The sequence below is a fragment of the Paroedura picta genome, chromosome 2, assembly GCF_049243985.1.
Source record: "Paroedura picta isolate Pp20150507F chromosome 2, Ppicta_v3.0, whole genome shotgun sequence".
In the NCBI taxonomy this organism is placed as follows: domain Eukaryota; kingdom Metazoa; phylum Chordata; class Lepidosauria; order Squamata; family Gekkonidae; genus Paroedura; species Paroedura picta.
In genome coordinates this window covers 138,477,324-138,503,997 of record NC_135370.1, presented here as the reverse complement: position 1 = coordinate 138,503,997, position 26,674 = coordinate 138,477,324, and the positions used below count along the sequence as shown (strand labels likewise).

The following is a 26,674-nucleotide window of genomic DNA, read 5'->3' as shown; positions in this document are numbered from 1 at the left end:
TCACCTACTGGTGAAAGATGGTAACAGAAGGGGACAAGCAAATATCCCTAGAGAGAAAGCGCCAGAGTTTGGATACCATGACTGAAAAGACCCTTTTCTACCTTGCCGTCTACCTAATCTCAGAAGGCAGAGGCACCCAAAAGAGGACTTCCAAAGGGGACCATAATGGTCAGGCAGATTAAGAGATTAGACAATCCTTCAGGTATGTTGGTCCCAAACTATATTGTGCTTTGAAGATTGACCCCTGGCTTGAATTGTGCCCAGAAACAAACTGGAAGTCAATGTAGATGGACCAAGATTGGAGTGCTATGTATTTGTATTTTAAAAAATTAAGTGTATAATGTTAATCGATCATTAAGAATTAGATCCTGATAAATGCATCTGTAAATCCTTGTAACTTTTAAGAGTCTTATAGTGGTTTGCATTTCTGAACTTTACTCAATTCAGAATTTACATGAATAGAGCAATGACAACTAACAAATAAATTATGAATTACGACAACAGATTGATAGCCAGTTAGATATATCTGGGAATATATGCAAACCCATTCAACACTTGCCCCCCCTCTTTTTCTGGGGGCTATTCGCCTCTCACATGTTACCAACATTCTTGGAAATGCTGAGGCAACCTACAGTTAGTTTATTTATTTTATTACATTCTTATACTGCCCTCCCTTGCGGCTCAGATTCATATTCAACAAAACTTTGGGCTAAAGGAAAACTTGATTAGTATTTTATTAAGGTCCACGCCAGTTTACCCCTTAATAATAACCAAGACTGGGTTACAGAATTTGCTACAAACAAGGAAGTGGGTGAAAAGGAGTGTTACTGTAATAGCGTTTAAGAGAGAACAAGAACCAACTCAAAATACGAATCTCATTGATATTTCCACTCTCTGAGCCAGTATGTTATGGTGGTTAGTGTCATACAAGGATGTGGGGAGATACAAGTTTCAATCCCTCTCTGTCCTCGAAGCTCGCAGAATAACTTTGGGTCCATCCCACTCTCTCAGTCTAACCTACTTCTCAGTGTTATTGTGAGGATAAAGCCTAGGACAGGAAAACACTGTAAGCTGCTCTGGGTTTTCATTGGGGAGAAACACAACCAAAGGCAATAAGTAAAAAACACCAGTATACTGACATCTCACATCTTTATCACAATTTTTAATCTGGATCAGATAAACAGTAGATGTCCTAGATCTTGCTTAGGGACAGAAAGAAGATTAATGAGGGCCTGTAAATGAATCAATAAAAATGACTGATTGTTTGGTCAGTAGTACAGCTGGATCACAAAATTGTGATTTAGTTTAGAATGGATCAGAATGTGCTCCCATTTAAAGATCACGTTCATAGACTGAAAATGCTTTACATGTGCAAATACAAATAGAGGCTAAGATCCTCTTTGTAACCCATGGCACCATTCACAGATGTAGCTAGTTTGCCCTTCTCTAGAAGCTAGATATAGGGACAGTTTCCCATGTTTTATTTTCTTCCAGATAGATAGACATTACTACAACAGCCTCTACGTCACCTTTTCTCAACTATTTTACCGTTGAGAAACCCCCAAAACATTCTTCAGACTTGAAGAAATGCCAGAAGTAGCATGATCGTGTAGAATATGGTTGGAAAGCACAGTTGTGAACATGCTCACCTGGGGCCCCTCCCCTTCCTACCCCCTCCAGGCCCATCATTGACCATTTGGGGAGGGGTCGGTCGATATGATCATATATGGCCACAGCACCTGATAAATTATTGACAAATTTTTAAAAATACATTAGAAATGAATTAGCTCCCACCTATTTGGAAAACCCTTCCAGGGCCATCAAGAAACCTCAGGGTTTCATGAAACCCTGGTTGAGAAAGCCTGCACTACATGGAGTTGCCACTGAAACCATACCAGAAACTTCAGTTAATCCAAAATTTATCAAGGTTGTAAGCTGACATAGACTTTAAGAAATGCATATCACTAATATAAGGTAAAGGTAAAGGTATCCCCTGTGCAAGCACCGAGTCATGTCTGACCCTTGGGGTGACGCCCTCTAGCGTTTTCATGGCAGACTCAATACGGGGTGGTTTGCCAGTGCCTTCCCCAGTCATGACCGTTTACCCCCCAGCAAGCTGGGTACTCATTTTACCGACCTCGGAAGGATGGAAGGCTGAGTCAACCTTGAGCCGGCTGCTGGGATTGAACTCCCAGCCTTATGGGCAAAGCTTTCAGACGGCTGCCTTACCACTCTGCGCCACAAGAGGCTCTTAACTAATATAGATGGGCACAAACTTGGCCTGGTTCAGATCCCCCAAACTGATGTTCAGGGAAGGTACTTTCCCCAAATATTTACTGGACTTTTGTCTGGTTAACTGTTTGGACCATCTTAACACCGCCCGTGGCGCCACGGGCGCCACGGACTAAATAAAACTGTAAGGCGTTCGGAGGCAGGTTGTGTCCGGGATGAGGAAGGGTCCGGATTGGACCCTTCCTCCGAACAGACAATTGGAGGGACCAATCGGCAGTTGCTCCTTTACGCCGCTGCCGAGGCCTACCTGCTGTCGCCGCCGTCGAAGAACAGAGCCAACGCCCCACGGAGGCCCTGCCTGTCCAGCGACGCACCGCTACCGGGGCCTACCTGCCACCGCCGCCGCCTCCTCAGAAGAAGGGAGCTGACGCGAGCCGGAGCCGCCGCCCCACGGAGCCCCCAGAGCCGCGGCTCGCCTTCCCCAAGGCCTTGGGGAGCTTTTTTCCGGATCGGGTAGGAAGAAAAAAAGCTCCCCAGGCCACAGGCCTTCCCTGGAGCCTGGGGAGCTTTTTTCCGGATCGGGGGGGGGAAGGAAAAAAGCTCCCCAGGCTCCAGGGAAGGCGATCCGCGGCTCGCAGAGGCGCGGATCGCCTTCCCTGGAGCCTGGGGAGCTTTTTTCCGGATCGGGGGGGGGGAAGGAAAAAAGCTCCCCAGGCTCCAGGGAAGGCGAACCGCGCCTCTGCGAGCCGCGGATCGCCTTCCCTGGAGCCTGGGGAGCTTTTTTCCGGATCGGGGGGGAAGGAAAAAAGCTCCCCAGGCTCCAGGGAAGGAGATCCGCGGCTCGCAGAGGCGCGGATCGCCTTCCCTGGAGCCTGGGGAGCTTTTTTCCGGATCGGGGGGGGGAAGGAAAAAAGCTCCCCAGGCTCCAGGGAAGGCGAACCGCGCCTCTGCGAGCCGCGGATCGCCTTCCCTGGAGCCTGGGGAGCTTTTTTCCTTCCCCCCCCGATCCAGAAAAAAGCTCCCCAGGCTCCAGGGAAGGCGATCGCCTTCCCTGGAGCCTGGGGTGCTTTTTCCCGGATCGGATTGAGGGGGGGGGGAGCTCCCCAGGCCCCTAGCGCCCGCTGAATTTTAGTTTCAGCGGGCTCTACTACTAGTTTAAATATAAGTGCTGAGAAGCACAGGCCCTCAACAGACCTGTTAGGTTTAAATGGAAAAAGAGGGGTGTTAACTGGCTTGTTTGGACCATTTCAGTCATGGCTGCCCCAAACCCTAAATCAGAATTGTTAGGTTTGTGCCCATTCCTAATCACTAGGGGCTAAAGTCTATAATTGGCTGCCTGTTTATATCCAGGTTCAAGACTTCAGTTTATCTTAAATGCTCTTAATAGTCTGAAGGTTTCCAGTGAACCCAATCATAGACTTAGCTCTTCAACCTTAGCTTCATGTTGCCTTGTTCAGGTAAGGTGCATAAGTTGTTTCTATAGTGGTGATGTGGTCACACAGATCCCCCAATCTCCCACAACTTCATGACTGGATTCCTTTAAAGAGCTTTAACTTCTCTGAGGCTCCATGACCTGAACTGGAGTGAACAGGCAGAGAAAACACTGCACTGAATCTGACAAAACATGATTTCCAAGGAGATATGATGAGATGGAAATTTATTCCAATAGTGGTGTTTGGATCCAACCCAACAAATAAATCAGTACAAGATTTTAAAATCAATCTGACTTGTGATGAGGGCAGTTTTCATGACAAGTTTCTTAAAAAGTCTTTTCAAAGCTTTATTTAATTGGGGGTGGGGTTGGCCAAAGGCCACATTAACAGAAAGGCCTATTAGCAGAAAAGAAGGATTACCACCCTTATTCTGACCTGGATTTATGATGTCATCACTTAATCAATTCCCAACTGACTATGTGACATCATGTTATAACACTGGCTGGGTGATACGCAGCTAAGAAGAAACAGCCCCAGTTTAAACTAACAAGCAAGGCAACAAGGAAGCTGCCGAGGTGTGAACAGACAACAGCCAGCAACAAATGATGTGAAAAAGGGAAGTTTCAAAAAGCATCATTTTTATGCCAAAAACGTTTGCAAACATTTGGCATGGTCCTACTTTTGAAACCACACTCCAAAGAATTGTGGTGCTACTTCTCCTAAGGCTATTTTGGATTTGATTTTCTCAAATATTCAGAGACAAACACATCATGCAGTGTGAAAACAGCTTTCGATACGTAGGCAAGCCAGACTTTGGGCACACCCTAAAGAAGCCCCTCTAGGGGGGTCAGTGCTTCAGACTTTTATCAAGTTTTGTAATTGCTGTTTTGCAGATGGAGAACTAAGGCTGTGAGCTAGTGTCTTTCCTAGGCAACAGTCAGGTCTTTCATTTGAAGCCCAGCTATCTAGGCATGCCATCAAACTGACTTTCCATTCTAAACAAACAGTTCCTCATTTTATAAAACAGAAGGAATAAAATGACAATTGGATACACTGAGGGCATTCATTCTAGAGAAGATTTTTTAAAAATTAACTTACTAGGCTGCTTTCATTTTGCCCTCCCTCTAAGGAACTACGGTTAACTAAGGAACTATTGGGTTAAATGTTTTTTAAAAATGGTGTGAAAATCAGATTCTTGCATAAGATTTTATGCGAAAACACCTTCAGCAGCAGCCCTGGGTCTCCCAGCTGGGCAAGGAGGGCACAATGAACAGCATAGCGCTGTGCCTCCGGGCTCCTTGCCCAAGAGGTGAGATAGACAGACATCATACAAGAGTATAAGAAGGATGGTCTAATAATTAAACCACACAGAGAGAAACAGAAATATCCAATGGTAATACAATAAATATATTCATAAAAGAAAGAAAAGTGTCCTTTTTTTGTAGTTTTCCTTTATTCTATAGGACTTCTGTCAAAATGGAATACAGGTAATATCCGTTTTCAGTGAGATTCTTTCATCAGTGATAAGTCCTTATATCTGTAAAAATAAAGCAATAAGGGGTAGGTGGCAGAAGGGGGCGTAGCGAGTCCATGATAAAAACTTGGAGCGGCCAATAGGCCACTCCAAGTGTCACTCTGCCCCGAATTGGCCCACCCGCCAATGTGGCCCACCTTCACCCCATGGCTGCCATTCCCGCACTGGCCATCAGGAGAGAAGGTGGCCCACGAGGCACAGGCCTCCAGCGGAAGCTGCCCGCGTGCTGTTGCCTCGCCGTGGCCAAACGGGCCTGTCCCTGGCCCCAGCATGCTAGAGGCCCAGGGGAGGCTGGAGAACCACCCGACGCCGCAACCTTCTGCCAGGCCCTGGGACAACCCCACTGCGAGGAGGCTGTCCCTGGGCCTGCCAGAAACCTGCTGGAAGCTGCAGACCCAGCAAGGGCCACGCCGAGACCTCTTGGCCCAACAACGCCTTTCCCCGGACCCAGAAACACAGAATCATAAAGTTGGAAGGGGCCATACAGGCCATCTAGTCCAACCCCCTGCTCAATGCAGGATCAGCCCAAAGTATCCTAAAGCATCCAAGGAAAGTGTGTATCCAACCTTTGCTTGAAAACTGCCAGTGAGGGGGAGCTCACCACCTCCTTAGGCAGCCGATTCCACTGCTGAACTACTCTGTGAAAATTTTTTTCCTGATATATCGTTGTACTTGTAGTTTAAATCCATTACTGCGCATCCTTTCCTCTGCAGCCAACGGAAATGGCATCCTGCCCTTCTCCAAGTAACAATCTTTCAAATACTTAAAGAGGGCTATCATGTCCCCTCCCAACCTCCTTTTCACCAGGCTGAACATTCCCAAGTCCCTCAACCTATCTTCATAGGGCTTGGTCCCTTGGCCCCAGATCATCCTCGTCACTCTCCTCTGTATCCTTTCAATTTTATCTACATCCTTCTTGAAGTGAGGCCTCCAGAACTTCACACAGTACTCCAGGTGTGGTCTGACCAGTGCCGTATACAATGGGACTATGACCCCCTTGGTATTGACAATAAAACCTTTAAAAGCTCCATGAGTGTCCTCAGTCCAGTCACCCTCGGCCTAGCTTACCTCACAGGGTTGTAGGGAGGACAGAAGGGGGAGTGACCACATACTGTGTGCTCTTTGAAGGAAGGTAAGGGGGAAGGGATAATTTTAATGAGAAAAAAGCTTCCTGTTAACTTTGCCAATTGTCAAAAGGTAATTCAAAGCAATTGAGATAGAGAGATTGGACAATGGCTGGCTCAGATCCTATCCACCAAATTTTCTAGAGCCCGATGTATTTTTTCACACAATGGCTAGTATAAAGCAGAAGGCACACAACATTCAAAGAGGCTCAAAAGCTGACAAGTGTACCCAAATGAGACCCTTTCTTAATCCTTTCCCTCCCAAATCATCTTGCATGCAGGTTTACAATATCCAACATATGCAAAACAACCCACCTGTTAGTTCATCCTCACAGTATCTTTATGAGGTAAGTTAGGCTTAAATATAATGACTGGCCCAGAGTAAGAATTTGGCAGAGTAAGAATTTGAATACAGGGCCTCAGTGACACCATACCAACTTTCATTTTCAATAGCACTGAAAAGCATCCTAATAGCTTTAGGCCCTGTGATTTCAGTATTTGGGGCAACTGGCCATGTTCCTTTATGAAAGATTAAATGCAAAATCACTCAAACAATGCAGGAAATCAATCAGTGTCAACACCAAAACTGGCAGAAGCTTCTTTAACAGCAGTAGGCATGGGACTTTGCACCAGCTCAGGCACTTCTGTGTCAACATATGTATAGCTGCCTGTTGTTTTCAACGTAAGAAAAAAATCTAATTAATCTTCTGCCAACAGGGCTGAAATACAAATCCATCCTATTCAAAGAAACTACCTTTCCATGTAAAACCTTTATTTTATTTCAATATAGGACAAATTAGAACTGCAGTCCTTGCAATACACGCTGATATTCTCTCAAGCCTGTTACTGTTCTTATGCTAACTCCGGGGAAGTATTTTCACAAGATTTATTTTTGCAGAGCACAATTAGTCAATCATGGTTTTTTTCCATGTCTCATCAGTCTTGGAAAACAATTATATGGTGCCACATCTTGGCTATTGTATATGCCAAACTCTGCCTAAATTGGGGAGGATTCTCTAGTTTCTCCCTCATGAATTCTCAATCATTTAACAGAGCCAGATATAATTGTAGGCACACTCAGGATTAGGCCCTTGTATACTTCTTAGAATAAAAAGGCAGATTTTGCTACATGCCTCAAGTTTCATGTATACCTTAAAAAGAACAACCGTAATTAGCAGTCTCAGTGTCTGGCTTGTCAGAGATCTTCATTTCCACAGCAGAGGAGGCTTGTTGTTACAAAAAAATCTAAAACTGACAGCATTTCTCCCACTGAGCAGTTCTCAGAATAGAACAGAGCCTGAAACACTCAAGTGAGAAGAAAAGGCTCTGATAATCTCTTTGCTTCTTGTTTTCTACCTTGATCACTTCTCCTGTTAAAACAACATTTTGAGGGAGACCACATGCAGCTTCTTGCACCGCAAACAGACACATGATGATAATACTTGGGTGGGGAATGACTTGCCATAACAAATAATGAACAGTTAAAAGAATTTTCTCTCCTTCGTGAAAGGAAACACAGTTATGGAAGGCAGGGGTTTCTAAGATGTTGGAAGTCACAATAAACTCTTTCCTAAAAGAGAGGGCAAGAAGATAGTGGTGGGAAAAGAAGTGGCTTTTAACTAAAGTATTATTACACTTTTCGTAAGAAAAGATTTTCATCATTGCACTCACTCTAGTACTTATAAAGTTTACCAGGAATAGAATTCTGTATGCAGTCAGCAACCATCGTAAGGTCATAAGCATCTTAAGGGCATTAACAAAGTTGACTATATTTCTTTTCCAATATAGCCAAAATCTAAGACCAGGGTAATTAATGTATTGAAAACACCACTGAAAATCTCTTTTTACAGTAGCATTTCAAATTCTAACTACTTTGATCCTATGGAGATCAGGAGAAGATTTCATGCTCTAGAAATCTGCTGGATGGCACTGATCTCTTTTAATAGAAGATAAATCAAATATTTAATGCAGGATCCTGCTAGGTAAAACCATAAAACTTGGCATTATTTGTAAGGCACATTTTCTCATATATACCAGAACTGATAATCTTCCACTTGATTTACTTAAATGATTCATTTAGCTCTTAAATCGGAATAAATATTTTCTGCATTAACTATACTATTATCCATCTTCAGGTTCGTAAGCAATGGCAATGAGCTCCATGGGTAGAGAATAACTGTGAAAGAAATCAGAACTATTTCCTTTCTAACCATGATTCCAAGATGTATTTTCCCATGAAATTCAACCTACTGTCTTTTACCAGAGTCCTGCTGAAGAATTAAATATGATCTGTTGTCCAACCTGAAGACTCAATCAGCTGTACAGCTTATGTGGGCTACGAAAAATGCCTCCTAATTTGTATGTATATCCATGAATATCTGTTGTAAAAAAGCAGAAGGTATTCACCCATTCTGCATAGGGGCAGGACAGGAAACACTGCTATCATTATGAACTGGCTCCAGAATGTCATCATACCGCCAAATCTGAATGGTTATTTGGCACCATGAAGCCATCAGATTGATTATATAACCTTTGACTGCCTGGAGAAAGTGATCATATTGAGGTGAATGGTATGAAAGCAGCCGCAGTGAACAAAACACTGCTGTGAACTCCTGAAAAAAGAGATGTGCTTAAGCAATGTGGGAGGGCATTTCAGGTCCTATGCAAAAGTCAAAGTCCTGTTTGCTTGTTTGGGTAAAGTTTCTAGGAGGTCAGAAAACTCCCGTATTGGATAAAAAAGGATATCTACATCAAGGTCCTGTGTTAATCATATATCCTCATCTATGATATGAAATGGATATGTGTTTATACATGAACAAACTATCACCTAATCTTTGTGCACTAAACATCACCAGCATGAGTTGGGATTCATAATGCATGCAAGTTCAAATGGATCAGTCAGGTAACTTGCAAGAACATTGTTACAGATTTAACTTTGAAACAGGAGTTATTTCTATTTTCATGACTCATTCTCTTCAGTATTTTGCTTGACAAAGTCAATTAGTTGACTTCCACAATGTTCTAGTACATTATACTGGGAATATTTAAACTACTTCCTTTGAGAATTAAAACTTTACAACGATACTATATTTACACTCCTTGAGTCTTTTTCCAAGCAAGAAAAGGAGAATCCATCTGTAATTAAGGCACACACAGATGTCAACAGAATAAGGTGTGAAAACTGGCAGTAGCTTCAAATGACTATGATTTGTACTCTTACCAAGTGCACAGCTTACACCGAATCCAAACAGCAATTCCGATGAGGGCTTATCTTTCAACTAAAAGCACAGATCAAACAGAGAATATTAAAGAAAATCTATACTTTCATATGCCCTGTTCTTGGAAATTGAGTGGGAAAAATATAGGGCAGATTTGTGACAATTCTACCACAAGAAGACAAGATAGCAAGAACAGCTGTACACCAGATAGATAGATATATGTGTGTGTGAGTGTGTTACAGGATTTTACTTTGGACAAGTATTAAACAGTTAGGGTAAAGCAGATAAAGGTTTTTTAAAATTTATTTAGATGTAAATAATCAACAAGATTATTCAAAATCTTAAAAGACGATGCAGTAAAAGTGCTACACTCAATATGCCAGCAAATTTGGAAAACTCAACAATGGCCACAGGATTGGAAAAGGTCAGTTTAAATTCCAATCCCAAAGAAGGGCAATGCCAAAAAATGTTCAAACTACCGCACCATTGCACTCATTTCTCATGCTAGCAAAGTTATGCTCAAAATCCTGCAAGCTAGGCTCCAGCAATATGTGGACCGAGAACTTTCAGAAGTACAGGCAGGATTTCGAAGAGGCAGAAGAACTAGAGAAAAAAACTGCCAACATACGCTGGGTCATGGAGAAAGCTCCAGAAGAACATTTACTTCTGCTTCATTGACTATGCTAAAGCCTTTGATTGTGTGGAGCACAACAAATTATGGCAAGTTCTTAAAGAGATGGGAATACCAGAGCATCAACATCAAGAAAACAAAGAAACATCAAGAAAGTCAACATCAAGAAAACAAAGATCATAGCATCCGGCCCTCTCAATTCCTGGCAAATAGATGGGGAAGAAATGGAGACAGTAACAGATTTTATTTTCCTGGGCTCCAAGATCACTGCAGATGGGGACTGCAGCAAAGAAATTAAAAGACGTTTGCTCCTGGGGAGGAAAGCTATGGCAAATCTAGACAGCATCCTAAAAAGCAGAGACATCACCCTGCTAACAAAAGTACGTTTAGTCAAGGCTATGGTATTCCCAGTTGCAATGTATGGCTGCGAAAGTTGGACCATGAGGAAGGCCGAGCGTCAAAGAATTGAGGCTTTTGACCTCTGGTGCTGGAGAAGACTCTTGCGAGTCCCTTGGACTGCAAGGCAAACAAACCGGCCAGTCCTAGAGGAGATCAGCCCGGACAGCTCCTTAGAAGGCCAGACCTTAAGATGAAACTCAAATACTTTGGCCACCTCATGAGAAGGAAGGACTCCCTGGAGAAGAGCCTAATGCTGGGAGTGATCAAGGGCAAAAGAAGAAGGGGACTTCTGGAATTTATCAGACAAATATACTCGGAACAAGAAGCTAGGTAAAGGTAAAGGTATCCCCTGTGCAAGCACCGAGTCATGTCTGACCCTTGGGGTGACGCCCTCTAGCGTTTTCATGGCAGACTCAATACGGGGTGGTTTGCCAGTGCCTTCCCCAGTCATTACCGTTTACCCCCCAGCAAGCTGGGTACTCATTTTACCGACCTTGGAAGGATGGAAGGCTGAGTCAACCTTGAGCCGGCTGCTGGGATTGAACTCCCAGCCTCATGGGCAAAGCTTTCAGATGGCTGCCTTACCACTCTGCGCCACAAGAGGCTCTTGAATATAGAAGCTAGATTATTAATAAAAGGAATGCTTACAAAACAATCCATCAAAATAGGTAAAGGCACCAGACAAGGATGTCCTTTGTCTCCACTGTTATTCAATCTGGTATTAGAAATGCTGACAACCAAGATAAGAGCTACAGAGGAGATCATGGGAATCAAAATCGATGATCAGGAATTTAAATTAAAATGTTATGCAGATGATGTAGTTTGTACTGTTATGAATCCAAAGGCGTCAATCCCACGTCTCCTGGAACTACTGAAAGACTTTGGGCATTATTCAGGGTATACAATAAACAAGGATAAAACAAAAATTGCTCTACAGGGAACCACAGATCTTGACGTGCAAAATATCAACCGAAAAACTGGATGTGAGACAAATCCCAAATGGGTGAAATATCTGGGAATTTACCTAGACAAAGACTTCCGAGAACTCTTCACTGGTAACTATGAAAGATTATGGAAGACTATGCAATTGGATATCAAAAGATGGAATGAGTCAAAACTGTCCTGGTCGGCTCGAATGGCCACGGTCAAGATGAACTTGTTGCCTAAATTTAACTTTTTGTTCCAAATGTTACCAATACAGATCCAGGAGAAAACGCTGAGAAAATGGCAATCAGGGATCAATAAATTTATCTGGAGTGGAAAAAGGCCAAGAGTTGCTTTTAAAATACTTCAAGATGTGAAGGAGAGAGGAGGTCAAGGTGTTCCTAATCTAAAACTATACAAAGACGCAGCAGCACTTACATACATAGTGGACTGGATTCGGGAACCGCATTCAAGAGAATTTGAAAGAAAAACCATGGGTAACAGTTTCCATGAAAGACTATGGCCAGCAGGAAAACAAAAACAAAAAGCAGTAGCAAACATCTGGATTAGTGGACTCTTGAACGTATGGTCAAGATATAATAAGAGACTATCCCCAGCACCATCAATATTGAAATCGCCAATTGAGGCATAATTCGGGAAAGCTGAACAGAAAAGGCTGACTTGTCTCCAGTACAAAGACTTAATATCAAAGACCGGCAACGATATACAAACAATAAAGAAAGGAGTAGAAATTCAATGGTTAGAGTATAACCAATTATTATCTAGATTTAAAGCAGAGTTTCAGCAACCGTTAAATCTAGAGGCTCCAATACCAGAATTTGAAAATTTAGTAATCCAAGACAAACCACACCTACAGGGCCAAATATACAAATTGCTATTAAGGTACGAGACAGAAATGGAACGGGTTAAGCCATGTATGATTAAAGGGATGCAAAATATTGAGACTAATGTGACAATGGAACAATGGGAGCTAGTATGGTCTAGAATACCCAAGTATACTAATAGTCAAATACTTAAAGAAAATTGGTATAAAATGTTTTATAGGTGGTATGTAACACCAAAAGTGATCACCAAAATTGCTAAAAATTGTAATAATAAATGCTGGAAATGTGATGATAAAATAGGCTCTTTTTTCCATATGTGGTGGAGATGTGAAAAAGTTTATAAGTTCTGAGCAAAAATACACACTATTATGCAGAAAATGTGGGGTCTTAGATTTCCTATGAAAGCTGAAGCTATGTTATTAAGTGTTCCTCCTCAGAGCCTCCCAACCCACACACAAAGTTTATTCTTCTACGCGACGACGGCAGCAAGACTAGAATTGGCCAAGAAATGGAAAACGCAAGAACTACCCTCGATAGAAGACTGGCTGAATAAACTAGCTGACTTTGCCAAGATGGCTAAACAGACACTGATAGTCAACGGAAGAACAGAAGAGGCCTTTCAAGAACAATGGGGCCCTTATCTGAACTATTTAAGAAAATAATTTAAAAGGGGATTGAAACGGGGAATCAAGTATATTAAATGAAGAGCATAACCTTTCTTTTTTCTGTATTAACAATGTAGATTACTTGTATTGTAGCATCTTTAATTCTGGAAAATAAAAATAAAAATCTTTTAAAAAAAGAAGAAGAAGGGGACGACAGGGAATGAGGTGGCTGGATGGAGTCACTGAAGCAAACTTAAATGGACTCCGGGGAATGGTAGAGGACAGGAAGGCCTGGAGGATCATTGTCCATGGGGTCGCGATGGGTCGGACACGACTTTGCACCTAACAACAACAACAATCAACAAGATCAATGAGACTTTGAATTTGTGCTATAGCAGTCAAATCAAATATCAATTTAGCTCAGGAAAGTCTATTTTGATTGCTAGTAGATCTCCAGGAAGTCAGATAGAGAAAAACCTTTCCTAATATCTTGTACCTCAAACTGGAGATACAAGGGACTGAATCAGAGACCTTTTGCCCACACAGCAAGGTGGTAACACTTGATTCACAGTACCTCCTATTATACGAATAAATGACATTATCATGCCTTATATCCTTTAATTCATTTAGAAGAAGAAGAAGAGTTGGTTCTTATATGCTGCTTTTCCCTACCCGAAGGAGGCTCAAAGTGGCTTACAGTCACCTTCCCATTCCTCTCCCCACAACAGACACCCTGTAAGGTGGGTGAGGCTGAGAGAGCCCTGATATTCCTGCACGGTCAGAACAGTTTTATCAGTACCGTGGCGAGCCCAAGGTCACCCAGCTGGTTGCATGCGGGGGAGTGCAGAATCGAACCTGGCATGCCAGATTAGAAGTCCGCACTCTTAACCACTTTAAATTAATAAATGAATTCTAGACTTTTAAAAAGAAAATAACTCATATCTAAAATATTTTTTTCACATTGATGGTTTTATTTTAAGGAGAAAACAAAAAATAAATGATTCAATATAAGAATTCTAAAACAAGTAGAACTCACAAAAGCCTATATCTATTAAATGTCATGAGTTCTTAGTCTGACAGCAAAATTCTATGTGGTGTCCTAAAACAGTAAAAGTTAACTAAATAAAGCCTAAGGAGAGTGGAACAATATACCTTGCTGTACCCAATGATGAGTTCTCTGTTGTCATTTTTCTGAAAACAAATACACTTGCCTGTCTTCTGGAAGAGCCTTTAGTAAGATTAAAGATCAGATGTAGTAAAAACTTCAAGGCTAGATCCTTGATTTTAGGCTCACATTATATGAGTGCTACTGACTCAGTATTTCCAGTTTATCAATACTGTCCAGCATTATATATTTTTTTATTTTGTAAACTGGCATCCATGGAAATGTACATGTTTTGGTGCATGTTAAATAATTCTATCTGTCCCAGAAGCACAGTTAACAAGCCTTTCAGTGTATGCAGTCCTTTCTATTTGACAGAGGTAGAGTTTAAACTTGCAAGCATAAATGCTCTCCTGTATCGAGGAACAGTGGGAAGTGTTCCTTCCTAAGAATAAGGGGGATCAGATCCTAGAATCATAGAGTTGGAAGGGAATTCCAGGTCATATAGTTCAACCCCCTGCAGAATGCAGGGAATTCACAACTATCTGCCCACCCACAGTGACTCCAATTCCATGTCCAGATGATATGCCACCCTCAAAAAAAAACCCAGAATCCTGGTCAGTCTGGTCTGGAGGAAATTTGCTTTCTGACCCCAAAGTGGTGAACAGCATTCCTCCGGGCATGCAAACTATGAGCTCTTTTCCTGGCGCTGATAAAACCCAAGTTATACAGATGCTTATTCACCAAAGAGTATGCAGCTGATATTCCCAATATCTTCAGATCACTACTGCTAAAGCCCAGCAGTTGGAGACTAGTCCAATAATTTCCTCTACGGGGTAGCACAGGAGTCAGATTTTAATAGATGGGGGCATCCGCCAGCTTCTGTGGCAAATAAAATTTTGAGCCAAAGCCTGAATGCCATGCTTCCAGAGTTTGTAAGTCTAGTTCTGCCCTTAATTGGAGGCCCCTTGGCCACCTTCAGAGGGATGTTTCAAGAGCTTCAGGTGCCTTATGCAAACTGAAGTGGATAAGTTGCTGGTCAATCACTTGCCCCCTGGACCCTTGCCCCTTGTGAAAACTTGCAGTGAGAGGATTGGAGGATCCCTCCAAGAGATAATAAACCTCTCTTATGTCAGGGACTTTCCGGTGGGGGGGCACTAAAGGAGGTAGTGGTTAAGCCACTGCTGAAGAAACCATCTCTGGATCTGTGGGATACTGCCAACTACTGTCCTGTCTCACATATTGTGTTTCTAGGAAAGATGATTGAGTGGGCAACCATGGACCAATCGCTAGCATATCTAGAGGAAGCTTCAGCCGTGGATCCATTCCATCCTAGCTTTCAGCCTGGAGGGCGGACATGGCCTTGGTTGCTCTCACAAACGACCTCAGATGACAGCTGGACCGAGGCAGGTCAGTGATGCCTGTATTGCTTGATCTCACAGCAGTGTTGGCTACTGTAGACTAGCGATCCCCAACCTATGGGCCTCGGACCACATGTGGTCCATCGACTAATTGGAGGTGGGCCGCAAAGGACGCCTTCTCCCCCCCCCCCCAGGCCCTTTACTTCATCCTCCCCCGGCCCTTTACAACACACTTTGGGTGTCATTGTCTCCTATCACTCCCAGATGGGACTATCTCGTTGCAGAGAAACAAGCTCAGGGTTCCCATTGATTTGTCATTGTCATGAGTTAAAATTTCCATGAAAATAAAATGTTCCTTATGTTCATTGTTGTGGCGTGTCTGTATCTTATTTTGAAGGGATGTTTAAACATTACCATAGCGATCAGAGAGTGTTAGGGCAGTGGTTGAGAGTAGAGGAGTAAACTACTCCCCCCCCCCATCGGGCCTCAATAAAATTGTCAAGCGTTGAGTGGTCCCCGGTGATAAAAAGGTTGGGGACCACTGCTGTAGACCATGAGCTTCTTGCTTGTTGCCTCATCAAAACTGGGATATGAGGGACGGACTTGAAGTGGCTGATCTCCTTTTTCGAGAGGTGAGAACAGAGGGTAGCTGCTGGGGCGGAACAATCCTGCCACAACCACCGCTAATGAGGGGTTCCACTGGAGGTTATCTTTCCCCAATGCTGTTAACATATTTATGCACTCTCTAGCCCAGCTTATGTCATCAATATGCAGATGACACCCAGCTCTGCCAGTTGATAAGCAGCTGGCCAAGTACACCCCCTGAATTGTTGATCAGAAGTTTAGAGGTTGTGGCAGAATGGCTCAGGCAAAGTTGCCTGTAGTTGAACCTATCGAAGACAGAGGTCTTGTGGCTGGGAAGGCAAGGGCCTGATGAAGAAGCATGCCTCTGCAGTCTTGATGAAGTGCAGCACAGACTGTCAGGAATATGGGAGTGACCTTGGATTCCTCCCTAACAATGGAGGCTCAGGTAACAAGAGTAGCATTGCTGGCATTTTTCTATCATCACCAAGCCAAATGACTAGCACCCTATCTGGCTCTGGAACAACTAGCCACAGTGATCCATGAGACAGTCACTTTCAGACTGGACTTCTGTATTGCACCCTGTGCAGGCCTTCCCTTATTCTTGATCTGGAAACTGCAACTGGTGTAAAATGCAACAGCCCAAATTCTGACTAGAAGCCCCTGGATGGCTCATACCTATCCTCTTGCAGCTTCACCAGCTACCAATTATATTCTGGGTCAAGTGTAAGGTGTTGGTTTTAACCATCAAGGCTATACATGACTAGGGCCCTGCATATCTATATGACTGCCTCTCTGAATATGTCCCCAGAAGAGCCTACCACTCAGTGAAAACCGACAGGCTAGTGGCCCTAGCCCTAAAGAAATCTGGCTTGCCTCAATCAAAGCCAGGGTCTTCCTGGCCCTGGCTCCCACCTGGAGGAATGAGCTCCCAGAAAACATCAGGGCCCTGTGGAACTCTTCCACCAAGCCTATGGTTGAGGTCAGTATAACAGGCAACATCGATATCTAATTGGCCTCCCTCCTTGATTGAGCTCCCACCCTGGGTTCTGGTTCTATACCCATGGATGGAGTTTTTAGAATTGATTTTAAAACTATATAACTGTGATATTAATTGTATTGTTCAGTTTATGTTGTTCACTGCCCTGAATTTGCTCCAGCGGAGAGGGTGATCTATACGTTTAAATAAATGAATTAGATATATAAATAAAAAGAGATTTGCCACACAACTTGGCCTTGATCCATATCGGAGCTCCATAGATACACTGATCATTTCTGTAGAGAAACTTGACCACCTACTTTTGCATTAAAATAAAAACAGAAACAAACTTTTGCTGTTAAAAAGATCTAGCTAACAAAAGTGTATCATCCACATATCCACATATAATAATGATATTGGGGTATTAGACAAGAAGAGAATGGAGGTCTGAGTTTCTCAAAAAGGATGCTTACACTTACATATACAATGAACAGTAATGGACCTATCAGGCATCCCTGACCAACGTCCTTTTGTAAAGGAATTGAATTAGACAAATGGCCTTCCAAACTAGTGAACCCAAGGCAAAGGAGAATCATATCTTAGCCAATTGAATATTTCTTAATGAATAGCTGAAAATTTAGAGACGTGGATTCAAGTGTAATTCTGCCTTTCATTGTAACTGCTGAATAAAATTGTTACTTTATCTAATATAGTGGGGCCTAAATTCACCACTATAAATCACTGTCCCCAACCCATTATAATGCCAGTGTGATACCACTGCCTGCCCCCTCCTACAAATCCAACTCTTTATCTTTTTAAGATGATTCCTCTGAACCTTCCCCTAAATAAGAACAACTTCAACCCCTCAGGGACCTTCCTTTGATCTGTCTTCTCACAGTAATGATGACTGACAAGCATCAGAAAAATCCAGTGGTACAAGTAGATAAAGACAGTGAGATGTCTTAACGAGATTTCTTGTGAGGTTCTCAAATAGAAAACTTTAATATTGGGACTTAACGTTCTGTAATTAGAATGAAAATTTTAACAGAGGAAGAGTTTGTACTCGGGACAACTAGCATGTTACACATGTCTAGCAAAATAGGTCATGATGCATTATCATACTAAGCAAAGGCTCCTATGAATAAGAACCATATAATCAGAGCGACCCTGACTATTAAAACCAGAAGCAAAACCCTGTACTTAAATAGGTTTTTGGTATAATGCCTAAAGGTAGAGCTTAATATTTAATCTCCACATATCTGCTTTACAAAACAATAGCAATATGTTTGTTTCTCCGCTCTTTCCACCTTGCTTAGGAATCCCCAGTATGATAATTCTTCCTGGAATCTCTGCTCTGGATTTTGCACTGTGATGACATTTTATCGCATCTTGAGTATCAATAGAAATTATGGTAGGCATAGGTTAAAGGAGAGACAGAGATGTCATTTTTGACAGCAGCCTCAATTTAGTTGTAATTGTGGTACCGCTATGAGTATGAGTCTTGGGGTCATTCTAAGCGGTGAAATAAAACAGGAACCTAAAAGAAGTCTTCAAATTTCAGATTTTTTTCATTAGCTCAGTACTCGATCTCAACATTCTGTTTTAGCACTATAATACTTTAATAGTGTTGGGGGGCAGCATCCTTGGGAGAAAGAAAGGAAGATAGCTTCTTCTTAACTCAAGTCTCCCTGTACTGTAAACAAATGATCCACTGTAAAGATCAAAACCAAGTAGAATCAGATGTAGAACACACATTTGCATTGTGATGGGAAATGGAAACATACCACAATATCGCTAAATGCGGGGCATTTCACATTCTAGGTGTACGGTATCAAATTCTTACAGGAGAAGTAAAACATTGATGAAGCTCGACTTTATGCAATATTGGCCCCATTTGGATGGTAACTGTGGACAACCATGAATGATAAATAATATTATTAAGTGTTTATAACATATCTAAAAAACAAAGCTGGTTTGACATGCCAATACCCATGCCTTTAAAATATATATACATAATTTGTAGGTAAAATAATAATCTTTTTTTCTTTAATGAAAAAGGGTAGAAGAAGCTTTTCAATTATTATGCAAAAATGCATCTTGGAGTTGTGCAGTAATGTATTAAACCAGAACAGTGAATAAAATGTTATTCTCCCTGAGGCACAAGGGCTCATTGTGCTGCCAGAAACAATCTAAAACAAATTTCCAGTGAGCCTTTGTAGTTAAACATGAAGAGATTTATCTAAAGAAAATGCATTACAGAATAGCAAACGAGAGCTGAAGCATATTATTACACCAAGGCATGCTAGCCCAAATTGTGGAATGATTATAAAATATTCAATTGAGAGAATGTAAAATTAACACCTGTGAAACATAACTAAGGAAGATGACATGTTTGAACATTGAGCTCAACTTGTGGTGCATTCAACAAATACCATTCTGATTTAATCAACCCAGACTAGGTTTTGATTACTATTATTCTAGTACTAGTGCCCTGGCATTTCTCTTTACTCGGGTCCAATCTTCTGTATGCTCCTGCCTACTTTAGTGAGTGCTGTGCTTTTTTTCCTTATGGCCATTTGTGGTGGGCCTGCACCAAACCAGGGACATACGGGGAAGAACACGAGCTGATTAAAAACTCACATATTATCCATTTTCTTCTTGTGCTTTTTGACAGGAAGCTAGGAAAACTACATGCTCTTCTCTTACATGCTTTTTGACAGGAAGCTAGGAAAACTAATCTCAAAAACATCACCTTATCTCACATAGCAATTTGATGAGAACTGTTTAAATGGGTAAGTCTTATATTGGTCACATTAAGGCTTTGCAAATTAGTCAATTATATATGATCTACACTGAAAACAAATTACGATTTCAGCATTTCCAAACAAGACACTATTATTTATATGCTGATTAAATCTATTTAAGTTGGTCTTTGGTATCTGAGAATGCTAAAAGAATTCTATTAAAGATTGTCTAAAGATATTCCTTGGTGAGAAAATTGCTTTGCTTTTACTATAGAACTGAACTGTAAATTTGTATTGCTCACATTGGAGAGCCAGTGTGGTGTAGTGGTTATAGTGTTGGACGAGGGTCTGGAAAACGCAGGTTCAAATCCACACTCTGCCATGGAAACTTGCTGGATAGCCTTGAACCAGTTACATGCTCTCAGCTTAATTTACCTCACATGGTTATTGTGAAGATAAAATAGAGGAAAGAACTATACAAACAGCTTTGGGAAGAAAGGTGGGATATAAGTAAGTAAATAAATAAATAAAGCATTATTGTTCACGATGGTACAGTAACTAGTTATGTTTAATTCCATGGATCAAAGTTAGTATGTTAAATTACAAACATTGTGTGTTACAAAATACATGAGCAACATGAGGAGATTTAAAGGAAGACTGTATACATTGATAAAGTTACTCATGGCTAATTTTCTTGTTTTCAAATACGCACAGCATTTTAGCTTTATGGGGTTAAAATCTTAAATCCGTCATGCATTATGCTCTTCAAAAACTGACTGCCCCCACCATATTTACAATTTTTTGAAAACATAACTTATTATAACATGACATAAAATAAATTAATCTGAAGTTGTAATGCCTTTTGCCATGATTCAGTCACAGCACAAAACAAACTATTTCCCTCTTTAACTCTACAAAGCATGAAGCGCATATCCCAAAATCTAGATCACAATTGCACAAATGCTAGCTCTTTAAGAATGTGACAGCTTTGTCTACAATGAATTTGAAATATGATTTGCTATAAAACTGCTTGAAACTGTGAGGCTTTAACAAAATCTTAAACATCTACATAAGACGGAGGAAAGAGCTTCTGAATAGATAAAAGTAAAATCTTGATTCTTATATAAAATGTTATGCATTTTAATATGATTTTTTGCCTGATTTATGTAAAGCTTTGTGTTTTTCATTTTCCCTACCCTGTCACATTGTAGTGATGTATGGAGCATTTTAGCATCAAGTTTGCCATGAGCAATAAAGTCACTGCCCCTAAGAAATATTAATATATTTCCACTTTTTTCCCGTCCCTGAGAGTGCTCTCTTATTCAGCTTATTTGGTTTCACTTCACATAGTCATCTGGCATAATTTTCAGTCTCATGGTAATATTTTAAGGCTTTGCACTGCAAAATAAAATTCCTTGTCAAGGAAGGTATATACTAAAACTGCACATTTGAGGATGGTGCCTGGACATGGAAGAAATCTCTATGGAAGCACTGATTTTTTTGAGGGGGGGGGGGATTAATAATTTCTTCTCTTTTTGATAATGTATAGCAACATGTTCTTTTGACTTGTTATTATGTCTGTCTATTATTGTAAGAAAATAATTGTCTTCAAATCACTAAAATAATGCTAAATTCATCACAATATCCATATAATACAACAAACACGGAGAAACAATGCCATAACAGATTCTAAGAACTCTAAGGACAAACACAAAGGGAAGGACCAGTATTTTGAAAAATCTCTCTATACAAAAGAAAAAAAAAAGATTCCAATGAAATATATGAATAAATAGACTACTCAGAATAAGCTCTTCATATTGAAATGGCTATGGTTGATTGCACCAGTAATCAAGTGATGCCGCCACACAGCAGATCTTAGGGGGGGGACAACCTCTATCTCTACCACCACCACAAAACTTCCATCTGCCCCTCTCCCCCAGGAGTCATAGCAGCTAAGCTCCTTCTCTCCTTGTTACCCAGATATCTTTAAAAATATCTGTAGCAAGCCACACATGCCCAAACTAACAAATGTAAGGTTCTGAAAGTTTGGTAGGCTTTAGCTTATCAAATTCTCAGAGGCCGAATTTTATTTATTTTTATTTTTTTATTTTATTTATTATACTTATATACCGCCCTCCCCGGAGGCTCAGGGCGGTTTAGATGGAACATAAGAACATAAGAACAGTACATGAAACAGTTTTTAACATATGAATAACCGTACAATAATATTAATAACTAATAGTTGTAACCATATAACAATATAACAATATAAACAGTATAAACATTTTGCTAGTCCACAGCTTGTTTATTAGGTATTATATATATCACATTCGTTGTATGTTACTTGCATATATTGCTAAACATTCAAATGCTATTGATAAATAGCTGTTTATACTGGTTAGGTAACCGAATAACAGTACATTTTAGGATCCACAGTAAGTTCAACCACTTTAAATGGAAGCATATCATGTTAAAATAAGATACTACTTCATTATTTCTTTCTATGGTGACTTGACTGACTCCTGTGAATATCAGTTTGCTCTTCTTCATTAAAAGGAGCCTGCAATGGGAGCTTGACAAAACAGCCTATGCTACTCCAACAAACCCCCCCCCCACACACACACACACACAAGTTACAGTAAAATGAGAGAGCTTACATCTCTGGACTTCAGTTGCTACCACGTGCAGGAAGGATTAATTCCTGGCCAGGAAGGATTAATAATGGCTGGGGCCCCTCCCCTTCCCACCCCTTCCCACCGCTCTGGGCGGTTTACATAAAACATTTGGGAACATTCACATAGAACACTATCAAAATCAATATAACAATATAACAATATAACAATATATATATATATATATATATATATATATATATATATAGCACTTAGTTGTACTTAGACATAACTATTAAATATCTCAACACTATATGCTGAAAGAACAGCAAAAACAGGTTGGCATTATATTGCTACAGATCAGTGATGAGCCTCTCAACAATGACAGAGTTCAGTGTTTCTTAGTTACTAAGGTTCACAGCTATACCTAGAAATGCAGCTTGTGGTTGTACCTCATGATGATTTTCACCAATACAATATGATGGGGAAGCTATCTATGACCTTTACAATCTGATCTAAATCCTGGAACAGTCATTCATTTAATAGCTTTGAGGTAGCATTTAGTTTTTCTTCAGACGTTCTAGGAGCAAACACAGATGTCAATGTCCTTTGATGGTGCTCCAGCATCAGCATGAACACCTTGCATTATTCTGCTTTTGTCTGAAGCACTGACTAACCACTAAATGGTTTTACTGCTTGTACCTAATGAACCTCAGATATCACTTTCTTTCCCATCTACTGTTGCATCTGCAAGGTGATTCCAAAATGATTCCAAACTAAGTTTGCCATTTGCACATTACATATGAGACCAAGGGACCTATAAAGATAGGTTGAGGGACTTGGGAATGTTCAGCCTGGAGAAAAGGAGGTTGAGGGGGGACATGATAGCCCTCTTTAAGTATTTGAAAGGTTGTCACTTGGAGGAGGGCAGGATGCTGTTTCTGTTGGCTGCAGAGGAGAGGACACGCAGTAATGGGTTTAAACTACAAGTACAACAATATAGGCTAGATATCAGGAAAGAAATGTTCACAGTCAGATTAGTTCAGCAGTGGAATAGGCTGCCTAAGGAGGTGGTGAGCTCCCCCTCACTGGCAGACTTCAAGCAAAGGTTGGATACACACTTTTCTTGGATGCTTTAGGATGCTTAGGGCTGATCCTGCGTTAAGCAGGGGGTTGGACTGGATGGCCTTTATGCCCCCTTCCAAATCTATGATTCTATGATTCTATATGGATAGCAATGATGAATATAGTAGGGGGCATGGCTAAGTGGCAGATCTTCTGTTTGGCATGCAAAAGGTTCCAGGTTCAATCCTCAGCACCTTCAGTTAAAAGGATCAGATAGCAGGTAAAAGACTCCTAAGCTGTGAGTATGAACAGCTGCTTCCATTCTGAGTAGACAATAATGAATTTGAGGAACCACTGCTTTGATTTAGCATAAGATAGCTTCGCGTATTTCCTCCCTTGGAGGATCACTAAAGCCTTAGATTTTAAACTTTTCACAACTTTTTAATCCCCCAAAAGGCATTAAGATCTAGTGACCAAAGTCTACTTAGGATCCATGGCCCTAAAGAGATCAAACTGGCCTCAACCAGAGCCAGGGCCTTTTTGGCCCCAGCCCCAGGCAATCAACAATTCTACAGGGCTTGCAAATCAGAACTGTTCTACCAGGTCGATGGTTGAGGCCAGATATTTTAGGGTTGTGCGCTTTGGCTGCTGAAGCAGCCATTCAAGCCTGATGTGGCCAGCGCTGTGGTGCGGGGGAGAGGGGTGCCACCACCACTGCCCCTCTCCCCCGTGCTGCAGCTCTGGCCGCCTCAGCACACAACCCTATTTGACATCTGGTATCACTGGCCTCTCTGCCTACATCTGGTAAACTAGACTACATAGAGAGGTCATACCATATCTATATGCCAGGTTAGGACTATTAAGGGCAATGTGGGAGTTTTTCTTTTGGAAATTTTAATCTAAATCAGATTTATGTGTATTTTAGAATTCTATTAATCTGAGTCTGCTGAGAAAAGACAGAATAAAATTCTAAATAATAACTAACTAACTAACTAACTAACTAACTAACTAACTAACTAACTAACTAACTAACTAACTAACTAATTTGGGTGGACTTTGGGGGCCAGGATTTAAATTGGTAAGAAGTGAAGGTTTATCATTATTATGCTGTAGCAATTTTCATTAGGCTATAATTTATTAATGCATTGTTACCTGCCCTAAAACTCTATAAATACTAGAATTGTAACACTGTAACATCATCAATAAATAATTATATGAAAATTGGAATATAATACTTGCCTTGTCTTCCAAGTGCAATTTAAACAGACGAAGATAAGCCACAGGAGCAAATGCATCTGCAGAATGTACAACAACTTCTGATGAATCACTGTAACAGAGAGACATAAACATTTAAATGAAAGTACCTGGAATGCTTCTTGAATGAACACTTTACTGTCATATCCCACTGAACAAAATGAGAACTGGAGTCAAAAGATTCCATGTCATACATTTTAATTAAGTTTTAATAGTTACACAAAAGTGTTTGTGTATTGATTATTCCAACATTTTTTTGTAATGGAACCACTCTATATCAGTAATATCAGTTCAACTTCTAGTCCACAAACCAGTCCACAAACAGGTGCTTTACAACAGCCCAGTTTTGAACATCTTCAAGAACATTCCACATATTTGGATAAACCAAAACATTATTTTCCAGAAAAATACACTGATTTGGAATTCCATATGGGAGAGACCAGACAGGCCAAAAGTGACTGAGGCTGAAATGAGACAAGCCAGTGGGGCTGTTGGCTGGGCTCCTAGGGCCAGAAGCCTAAAATATTTTGGAATATTAGAACAATTTCACCTACAATGCCAAAAGAAACAAAAAGAAAGCTTTTACAGCATTATGTAGCTTATGCCTTGCCCTGCTGTTTTGCAGTTCCTCATATGACAGTAGCCCAGTATTATATTATAAATGTACCCTTAAGGGCATGTTCAGCTGGCACAAATTCAACCCAGATCAATTCTGTGCTTATTGGGAAAGTAGCTTTCATGCCTGAAATGTCCCAAGTAATAGGATCCCCAAACAATTCCAGCCAAGTGTAGCCAACTAGGCTACTCCCAAGAGAGTCATTGTAAGATTGTAATCAAATTACCCCCTTCACTGAGATTATGGGTCTAACATGGAGCAGAGCACACAACAATGCTGGTTTATTAGACAATATGTAAACTCTGATAAAAGAGGGGGAAATAGCAGTCAAAATATCTCTTGTAATTCATGCATGCTATGTACTATAATTGTACTGACAAATCTGCAGAGCAATGAAGAAATCCCCCATACTACTATCCATACATTTTAAGAATTTATGATACAGAAATAGCCTACTCAGTGCAAACTGGACTGATTCAAAACATTAACATTCAAAACATCCCTTAGTAATTCAAGCAAAATGTTTAGTATTATCATCTAACGTTGTTAATGTTAAAAAGAAAAAAAGATTGGGGGGGGGGGAAGGGAAACAGAGTTAATGGAACCCACAGGCTACTGATGTGGCAGTTTATCAAATGTAGCTGTAATGAAAGATAAATATTACAGGCAATTCGCACTTCATGAAAGGATAAAAGTGTCAGTGTGTAGGTACCAGTTTTACTGCAGGCCATAATCAGCAAGTAAACGAAAGTGCAAATGTCTAAAAAGTTTATAGCTTTCTATGAAGGCCCCATCTTGTCAGGCCTTGATTTAGGTTTGTGGAGGGCTTTGCCAGTGTTAAACAAAGTGAGTGTTTGTGAACTTAGAGGACACGTTCTGTTGCTGCCAACAGAAGTGGCCTCAAGCTAAACGTTAATACATTCCCAGTGCTAAAACTTAAAAGGAAAGGGAAGGTGCAGTTCCTTACACAACTATTTTCTTCTTAAATAGAGGGCAATCCAACGTGAATGTTTCATATTCTCCACCTTCTCCACAGATATGGACTCCATAGTTCTTAGAAAGCTGGAAAAACAAATGGCCCAAAAAGTGGTCACCAAAAATATACTGCTTTTATAAGGACAAAGAAATATAGAATAAACTGTAGCATTCACAGTAGATGTTGTGATAAATCATTATTCCCTCTCCCTGACAGTGATGCTCTCTTCAGTTGAACTGAGTCACTTTACAAAGCACATATGAATTTGGTCATGGAAACAGTGGCATAATGGCTATTTATGGTGCAACCATATGGGGGGCATATTCTACACAGAAAGCCATTTGTGTAAATCAGTTTGTAACACTGTTCCAGAAGTTTAAGTGTAATATTTCTAATTCTCTTTACTTCTACCTATTAAGTAGTAATGTTTGCAGTCAG

General features: G+C 40.9%; 1 protein-coding gene across 2 annotated transcripts in view; it reads right to left on the bottom strand.

Annotated features, from left to right (window-relative positions):
- DPH6 (diphthamine biosynthesis 6) overlaps positions 1–26,674 on the bottom strand; it is a 295,479-nt gene that overhangs the window by 171,107 nt on the left and 97,698 nt on the right. For both annotated transcript variants that reach the window (XM_077322984.1, XM_077322983.1), the window contains exons 7-8: positions 26,228–26,322; positions 24,630–24,717 (exon numbers count right to left, since the gene is read on the bottom strand). In XM_077322984.1, coding sequence (XP_077179099.1) covers positions 24,630–24,717; positions 26,228–26,322 — 183 coding nt within the window. The remainder of the gene's footprint in view (positions 1–24,629; positions 24,718–26,227; positions 26,323–26,674) is intronic.